The sequence below is a fragment of the Poecilia latipinna genome, unplaced genomic scaffold (assembly GCF_001443285.1).
Source record: "Poecilia latipinna isolate Pla-1442-1.1 unplaced genomic scaffold, P_latipinna-1.0 Scaffold2086, whole genome shotgun sequence".
Lineage (NCBI taxonomy): Eukaryota > Metazoa > Chordata > Actinopteri > Cyprinodontiformes > Poeciliidae > Poecilia > Poecilia latipinna.
Window position 1 is genome coordinate 95,684 of NW_015114702.1, and position 9,316 is coordinate 104,999.

Consider the following 9,316-nt stretch of genomic DNA (forward strand, 5'->3'; position numbering starts at 1 on the left):
GTTAGGTGGTCTTGAACACAACACTGCCACTGGGGGGGCGCAGGAGAAAAAGTTTGGGAACCACTGTATTAAGGCAAAAAATAAATAAATAAATAAAATAAAGCTTTTTATGACAAACTTACAACTTTACCCTGCTGTGGTGAAAAGCACAGTTACCTCAGATATAATGTGTGATGTTTGAATTCCTGCATGGCTTTTCTGGACAATGCTGTCACAGTTAAACATGCATGTTAGGTTTACAGAAGACTGAACTGCGAGTGTGGCCCTGTGATGGAGCACTGACCTATCTGAGGTACCCAACTCTAACAAGTCTTTTTTACTGAGACAATATGGATCATATCCTAAATAAATGTGTATTTTTTCAAGATACCTTGTCTGTTCCAGCCCATTCATGGCATTATTGTACTCGCTGTCATCCATTTTGCTTTGTTTTGAACCAGAGAAATCCACTTCCTGACCCCCATCTGAATTTCATGCGTCACCCAGGTCACGAGTCTGAAACCCAGCAATCAGACAGAATGGATCAGCAGAGAGACATTGCAGACCCATCAGAACCTAAAGAACCAGACATCAGTGTCTCTTCATCCCTCAATCATCTCCTGAGGCTGATATTGGTAGAACATTTAAATGTGACTGATTCAGTTTCTTATTATGCTTTTAGTAGACCATCATGGTTTAATTATTTGCTTATAGTTTATTTAATGTATAATAGTATCAGTCAAAATCATATAAATGGCCATTTAAAGAACAAGTCATACTAATAGATTAACTGCAAATACATAAATATTTCATACTTTAAAAAGGTTTGTTAAGGCTTTCTGTGTGCTTTATTAAGAAATGTTGATATCTTCTATGAATTCAGTGTTCAATGGTCATTTAATGTATTATTAATGTCAGACACAGACCTGCAGCCCTCGGGCGGTTCTTGGCAGTGCTCAACAGGGATGCCATAGAAATGATACTAAATAAATATGCTTTGTTAATACTCAGGGGTAGATTTTTTTAATCTTCACAATTTTACTTTAACAATAAATTAAAAATTATAGTGCTGCACTTTTAGCTGCTGATCCTGTGTGATCAAGACGGGATCACACTTTCCATCTACTAGATCAGGGGGCTGCAACCTGTGTCTCTGGAGACTCTTTGGGTCACTTAACATATCAAACAATGAAATGTATTGCTCGGGTTTTTTGTTTCATTCTTTCTAAAATGTCGCCATAAAAAAACACTGACTACAGCGGCCCCCCGTGATAAATCTGACCTAGAACCAGACTCCAAACCTAACTCCTTATTTGTATAAATATGTTGGGAATGCAGAATTTTCACATAACTTTTATACTTTTGGCTGTCTGAGGACACATTTTGAATATTAAATCAGGTGTTAGAATCAGTTACTCAGTATTTGAGTAGTTTACAAATTACTTTTTACACTTGCTTAATTAAATGTATTGAAGATATACTACTCAGACTGAAGTACAATTTGAGTACCCTAACCAACCTCTATGTATGAACGATTGCTCTATGGATCACTTTTTTTTTTTAAACAAAGAACACTGCCATAAAATTATGTCCATCACTGCAAACCCATCCTACCCCATGAGTAGGGCGACATGCGCCGTGGTGGGCGCCCCCATTTTAAATTCTGAAAGGTGGCAACCCTACTCTCAGAGCGATAAAGTTCTACACTACATTGCTTATTTGCTGCTGTGAGCATATGCAGTGTGAAGTAAAAAGAGAGATATGCTGCACTGGCTTCTGCAGGTTGCGAAGTCTGAGATGCAGGTGATCGGTTTTTGTGATTGATAACAAGAGACAGTGCTCAGCAATGACCGATCATACTTTTTCACGGAAATCCGTCGATTATGATCAGCGGCCGATCGATCAGCACACCACTGGTAACAGAGTTCTTCCAGCAATAACTTAGGGCAACTTACAGAAAAAAACTAAAAATGTCTTATTTTGATGGGCTCTTATTTTGAAATTAGACATTAGATATGGATGACATTTACTGTGTCTTCTAGAGGTGTCCCTCTGTCACCCTGAAGTGAAAGAAGTCCCTGGTAACACATTGCTTATGGAATCAGAAAGATATTTTGCCTGTCAGCTAGTTTTAGCTCTGTCCACCCCAAGCCGGTAAGGGGTGTTAGAAAAAAAAAAGAGATGATAGAGATGACAACATCCACCATAAAGATACAAGTGGAAAGAAAACAATGCCAGAACTACTGATGTGATCGAAGGAATTCATGTCTAACGGAATACGTTCCATGGAATGTGTTGCATAGCTTTGATCTATGCAACACTGTAACTGTAGATACATAGCGCAACACCAGCGCAGATCTAGACTATGTCATGGTGAGCAGTGAGTAGGCTGCGCCCGCTGACAAACTACATCTATAACACACCTAAACTAAAATAACTTACTTTGGGGTTTCTTCGGGTTGAAACAAAACCCAATGTAAAGTGTTATCCATCCATCCATCCATCCATCCATTTTCTGAACACCTTTGTCCCTCAGTGGGGTCGGGAGGGGTGCTGGTGCCTATCTCCAGCTAACGTTCCGGGCTTACCAAGATGTTCCAGGTCATCTTAGTAACCCATAAGTTAGCAAATAAATTTGTTATTCAGGACATCTGTCTGTTTTTAATAAAGAGACATCTTAAGTCAGTTCAGTACTGTTTTTCTGAAACGGATCCGTTTCGGCCAATACTAAACCACATATCAGTATCAGAAGTGAAAAAAGTGAATATATACACCCCTAAGCACTTCTAGCTGGTTAGTCTATAGACCTAGCTACAGAACTGGACGCTTCCATCTGCTCCCTTTATGCTTTGCCAGACACCTATACACCCCGTTTTAAAGACCAGGGCCAAAACAGTATAATCTGCATATAACAAAATAAAAATAAGAAAGGCCTCCCCGCATGGAATGAAAACAGGTTTCTAGACTTACTGCACACAAAATACTTTTACTAAGCACCATGTATCTTGAGGTTAATGGTGCAACGTTTAGTACTTTTGTTACTCCATTTTGAAACTACAACTCAGAAGAATCAACTGACATAAATGTTAATATTTTTAAATGGCTTAATCTCAATTGAGATTTGAGTAACCAAAGGAATAAAACAGATGTGATGTTCACAGGAACAGCAGAGAAAAACAATCTACCCAAAAATCATAGTGGCATAAACAGCATAGCCTGGTGATCCAGAGAAAAGCCAACATTTAAAGAATAAATAAAAACACTTTGACCATTAGCCATTTAAAACTCAAAAAACGTGAACACCCAACTTCAAAATGTTCAATGGCGGTCAGACAATGAGTTTTTCAGAAAAGCAACAGAAGGGGAAAGAGCTAAATAACCAAAGATGTCAAGTTCTGCTGGTTCCAGATGTACATTAGCGTCGGTCCTGGTCGTTCTGCACTTTGACTGGGAGTAGCCATCTCCAGGCAACAGTCCTGTTTCCCAGTACTCCCTGGCAGGGTAGGGGATGGGCTGATGCGGTAGCTAGGCTAACGGCTAACGTTAGCTGCCGTGGAAGATAAAATGATGGATGTCCAATAAGCAGATAAGGACCAAGACATAACATACCGTGTGTGCTTTAACGCTAAACGAGCATAGCAAGTGAATTATGCACCGCTTTCTGTCAGCACGTCTTGGTTAAAGACACCACATTCATTCATCTCCCTCCCTTTTCCTCCGCCGGCATCTGTCTCCATCTGCCAGTACTTTAACTGACTGCACGTCGCAACGGCAGCGCAGCTGAATGCCGCTCAAATCGCACAAACCTATGAGCCCATTTATGATCTTTTCGGACCGCTGTCTGTGGAAACAGGAGGATGGGGTTGCGAATGCGTGATTTTGGGCATTGCTGCAAAACCACAGGAAATGACCAGCCTCTCACTGAAACATTTATTTCCAATAAAACGCTCGTGCCCGTTTGACATGATCAGAGCATCAACTTGCACACCCCAGTTGTGTTAAAGCTTGCCCATGTTAAGCCATCTGCCCTGCCGCGACAGCCTAATGGTGACACGAGGCCGGTTGGCTGGAACAGATGACCGTTTTCTACCCACCTCCTGTTCCCACCGCCTGCCCGGCCAGCCTCTGACACACAGCAACACAGCTACAAGTCAAGCCAACTTTACACATCCAAGACATACAATGACCCTCAGATTCTTACCTCAGGTAGTGTGTCGAACCAAGTTCCGTGGAGCAGCCATCTTCGGAACCCCAATCTCCCTTCGTTCACACGAACAGAGCCCCCTCCTCCGGGTCAGTATTTACTAGTCAAAATCCAAATTGTATAAAGCTGTTATTTTTGCTATGATCCTGATTATGTTCGTTTCCAACACAAGTGTGTTATCTTGTCTCTGCAGCTTGCGATCACTCTGGACATGGACTTATTGCCGGCGCCGCACCGCTACTTGTGCCCAGAGGTGGGCTGCCCACCGCCTCTACCACCGACAGCTTCTTTAGTCTACACACTTCATTTATTTTAACGAAACTTAATCTGACGTCCAAAGGAGGCCACTTTGTGAGAACAGCTAGAAATGATCTTCATTGATGATCACGTCCGATTTCTTATTGGTTTAAAGGTTTAAAAAAAAAAAAAAAAAAAAAAAAAAAAAAAAAGCTGCTAACATTAGCTAGCTAGCTAGTAGCTAGCATGTTAGCTGTCTAATAAAATACTGCCATTGGAATTTGAAGACAGTCCGCACAGGGCATAATGCTTGACAGCAACACAGCCGAAGGAGCAGTCTTGTAAACGCAATGAAATAGCACTTTATAGTTTAGCGGACAGAGGTACAGCTAACCCTGGTCTGCCCAGCCCCTCTGATGGAAATATCGGTCAAAGGAGAGGGGCTGCATTGAGCGCGCACTCCCGATTAAGCGCGTTCTTGAGGCATTTCCCACAAAATGGCTGCCAAAACAAACCTAACGCAAGCGCTTCCCTACAAGCAGTCCTCGCGACAAACGTGCTAATATTGACGTGAAAAGGTTAATGCTAAAGTATACCGGTGTATGTTGTGAGCATGCGGATCCAGAAGAATAATGTTTATTTGGCATCAAGGAGAAACGCAGCTTTGACGAGCAGTTTAAAATAAAAACTGGATGTTTTCACTGAATATCATCCCTCATGAATCGGAAACGACAGCAAGACCTGAACTATATATAACATTAGAAAAAAAAAAGTTGCGACGTCCTGCGCTGCAGCTGCATAACTTCAAGTCTAAAGGAACTTTTAAGGTCTCGGCTTCTCCAAATACCAGAACTGAGAATAATGCAGGCGTGTCTGTCTGCTACAGAAGTAACAGATTCAATCATCAAAAACAACAAAAAGTATTTAAATATGTTTGCTTTCTAAAAAATGTTAACACGTTATTTTTTCACTCTAGCATTATCCGCTGATATTTTTTAATGACCAGGGTAGAAGTCCGTTTCCCTTGTACATGCATTAGATATCTTAACTCTGAACAAATGTAAGGACTCCTGACTGAATTGTACAATTAGTGGTGAAGCCAAAGACGATCACTGTACAAGACGTCTTAAAAGACACAATGAAATACATGCATGTACAACCATTGCCTAAACAGTGTGGTGAAATATTAAACCCAAAATATTTTTTATTAAAAAGAAAAAAAAAATCAAGAAAAATCTTTGGCTGTAAAAATGAATAGCCAAAGAATCACTACATCAAGCAATTTTCCCTAATGACTCATCCTTGAGCTAGAGACAAACTGTACAATTTTTTTTCCCAAAAGACCCATTTACAGGTCAACTATCTGTCAAACCAAACATCCCAAAATTCAAAACGCTGGTATCACAACAAAGGTTACATGACACATCTACATCCTTTGGCCAACAGTGTGATGACAGCAATGGGATTTGGGTTTCTCTCAAAGAAATAACTTTACACATTCATCTCCACTTTGGCAAATTTTGTCAGAAGAGAGAGACTAATTTGGTATTAATATAATGTGCTTCCACTATTATAACTGTAGAATTGCACACTAAAGCCCTCAATTTAACCAGTCAGTAATAAAACTATCCTTACTGCATGCAGACTGATGTGGTTTGGTAATATACCTTTCTCTTTCTTACTGTTGATTCAATGTCACATGCTATTTTTATTTTGATTTTTAATTATGTAAAATACCTTGAAATGCCTTGCTGCTGAAATGTGCTATACAAATAAAATTTGATTGATTGATTGATTGATTGATTGATTGATACCTACACCATCAATAATTGTGCAAACTGCCTCCAGAATTTTTGGTCTGTCACTATTTTATCTACAAGATATCCATGCCACAGACAGCAGAAGAAAAACAAAGGAGTCCAGCCAAGAAGTTTTTATCTTGTGTTTCCCCGGAGAATGGTTCATAGACACTTCAGACAATGCTGCGTTTAGACTCGGAAAAGAACGCAGAAGCAAACCGTTTGTGGATTTTCAAGTCTGTGGTCATGTTTCAACTCAATTACATGTACTTTGGATTTAAATGTGTTTTTATTTACCAATGTATTTTATAAAATCTAGTTAACTTTTAAAAGTTTGATTAGTTTTGAAAAGGCTTAGACAGAGAGACAGGGCAAATCATATTTTACATAAATTTATGTACAATGTATGTGTTACATATGATAAAACAACAGCTGTGGAAGAACTGAATGGTATTCCCACTAAATGGAGTTAGAAAGCTAAAGGTGGCTCAGAGCTGTACCTCTGTCAGGTCGACAGAGATTGAGAAGGAGGGCAACTTGAAAGAGATTTGGTTCAACTTGATGGTGATGCCTTCTGTTCATTTTCCACACCTCATTTCTTCTGTTTAGGTGGAGGTCTGAAAACACAAAAACAGGGTCATTATGGGCCTTGCACACTTTACCAAACTCAAGATCATCAAAAGAAAGCTAACAAGTATTACAGCAGTTCCCACAGCAGTACCGACCTGGTAGACCAATCCATTTAAATATTCAAGAGCTTGTACATGAATGGTTTTGCACATTTAGATCTATGCATGTTTTCATCTCAGATAAAGTTATCTTTGTCATACAGTTGTTTGTAGGTTTGACTTGAGCAGTGGTCCTCAGGAGCAGAGATGTGAGGTTACCTGTAGATGCCAACCACCACAGCGTGGTCTCTCTCATAGGGCTCCAGAGTCAGCTGTTCCTGTGGCTTCATGTTCTCAGCACTCATCTTCTTCACTTCAGAAGCAAAAACTGCCTCTGGAGCTGCTGTGGAGTCTATACAGTTGGCCTAAAAACAACAACAAAAAGGCTTGAGCTTCACAATTTCACATGTATCAACTTCACTGAGTACATCACCCATAAACAGAGGAATCTTAATGTAGCAGAATAAAAGCAGAGTTGGACTAATCCATCTGGTGAAAATATGCTTAGTACATTCATCTTCATTCCTACACCCAGTCACAACAAATGTTCTGCAGTTCACTCAAGTTCAAATCTAAATCATCCTTTATTAGGTGCCATTTACCCATTCTTCACATCATGACCATGTGCTGCCAAAATAGTTTTCATTCTGTAAGGTGATGAGATTAAGGATACACCGATTTATCTGTGCCGATTTCCTTAACCTGGGGAGATCAGCCAATTCTTACACAGGAAGCCGATTCTATCCCCTGATCTTCTCTACCTCATCAAAGGTCTAAAACTCAACCACACTCGTCTTCTGCTCTCCTGTGAGAGAGGTTTCACTGACAGACCGGTCCACAGCTCATGTCTGCATGTTTGGAGTGAACACTGTTACCAACTCTTGGTTCATCAGCACAAAAAATATAAACCCTACAAAAGTACATACATCCACTCCAAGATGTTCTACAGAGGATAAAAAGCCAATGAAAACACACAACCTACACGCATTCAATGTTAAAATAATAAAATGAAAATGAATAAAAGATCATTTAATAACCTAGTACAATCGCTTTGTTGAACGATTTGAATTCAATTGAGAGTATTAGAGTCAGGTGTAAAACATTCCAAAAGTGGAATGAAGCCATCATCCACGCTTCCTCACATTTTATAGCTAAATTCCTCAAAGTGATGGAAGCCAATGTAAAGAAATTACCCTTCAAAAAATATTAATCATGAGAATCAAAATGCAATCAATCATGCAATTAATTGCTTAATTAGACCACCAATGTTATGCTTCTTTCTCTTAATTACCAGTGTGCTCGCCTGATTTGAGTCAAATCTTAGATTTCACCAACTTATCACAAAACACCCTCTGCTCTTGATGTGGAATTACAACAGGCAAGTACCAAAAATCAAGGTTTATGCTCAGCAATCAGCCTTTTATTAAAAAATTTACTGTCTTTTGATAAAGTTATGAACAAACCTTTATTGAGATAACAAAGTGTCCTCCATTTTTCAGAAAGTTGTGAGCATTCAAAGCAACAATCCTCGTCTGGTCAGGTTGGGCCACATCGGCAAAAATGACATCCACCATGCCTAAAAGAAAAGGTAACACTGAATATATGATGCATGGTTTGCTCTTTCACCAGCTGGTTGGACAAATGAGGTGACATTCAACCAGGTGTTCAACAGGATATCATCTATGAAGCCACTAAACAAGTAGCTTGGTTACAAAAAACAGAAATCAAAAGACTTGTCTCCAAGTAAACACATATTTTAGTAACAAGTTGTTCAGATGTTACAAGCTGGAATTGGTTGGAAAAGCAGGAACTGTGTGAGACTGACATGTTTACGACATACAGCTCACGCCCACAGCCCCAGCTGTCCTAGTGGGGCAATAAGAGGACTGGTGTTTCCAGAACTACCTACCAACCAACATGCGGTATTTGTGTGGATGCCTGGCGTCTTCAATGATTGGAATGATATTGGTGCGTTTCTTTGCCACATTGAGAAGGTCACGACCCGATCGATGGGAGAACTCCACTGCATAGACCAGCCCCTCCTGTGACCAAACAAAAAGTGTTATATTTACTTAAATGAAGGCTTTACTCTTCTGTTAAACAGTAACTGTTTTTCTGTATGCATATCCAAAAGCCTTCTGTTGAGCATCATGTACAGAGATAGAAACCATATTCATTTATGGGGATATTTAGTGTTATTCTTTGCTTCTGGACCTGCCTGGTTTGTGTAAGCCAAATACAGACACTCCTGCTCAATTATATCGATATTGTTCCATATTGGTTTTGCAGGGTTTCCCCCAGTGTATTATAAGCCTGGCGGCCCACCATGCTTTACTACCCCCCCCCCTCCCTGGGAAGGGTTGCTTGTTTTTTTTTTTTTGAAAAAAATTTTTAATTAAAAAAAAAAAAAAAAAAAAAAAAAAAAAAAA

The 9,316-nt window shown here is 39.7% G+C and overlaps 2 protein-coding genes and 1 long non-coding RNA gene across 3 annotated transcripts in view; 1 reads left to right on the forward strand and 2 right to left on the reverse strand.

The window, feature by feature from the left end:
* The window catches only part of dyrk1b (dual-specificity tyrosine-(Y)-phosphorylation regulated kinase 1B), a 98,426-nt gene extending 94,046 nt beyond the window's left edge, over positions 1-4,380 (reverse strand). Inside the window, exon 1 of the mRNA XM_015016974.1 lies at positions 4,181-4,380. The gene's annotated coding sequence lies outside the window, so the exon portion shown is untranslated. The remainder of the gene's footprint in view (positions 1-4,180) is intronic.
* On the forward strand, positions 4,180-4,632 carry LOC106936147 (uncharacterized). The gene is made up of 2 exons (XR_001422065.1): positions 4,180-4,272; positions 4,377-4,632. It is a non-coding gene; the product is annotated as an uncharacterized LOC106936147 (long non-coding RNA).
* Positions 4,633-5,599: 967 nt separating this feature from the next.
* The window catches only part of LOC106936143 (rRNA 2'-O-methyltransferase fibrillarin), a 10,546-nt gene continuing 6,829 nt past the window's right edge, over positions 5,600-9,316 (reverse strand). Inside the window, exons 5-9 of the mRNA XM_015016972.1 lie at positions 8,797-8,929; positions 8,351-8,463; positions 7,107-7,252; positions 6,235-6,836; positions 5,600-6,087 (exon numbers count right to left, since the gene is read on the reverse strand). Coding sequence (XP_014872458.1) covers positions 6,812-6,836; positions 7,107-7,252; positions 8,351-8,463; positions 8,797-8,929 — 417 coding nt within the window. The 3' untranslated portion in view covers positions 5,600-6,087; positions 6,235-6,811. The remainder of the gene's footprint in view (positions 6,088-6,234; positions 6,837-7,106; positions 7,253-8,350; positions 8,464-8,796; positions 8,930-9,316) is intronic.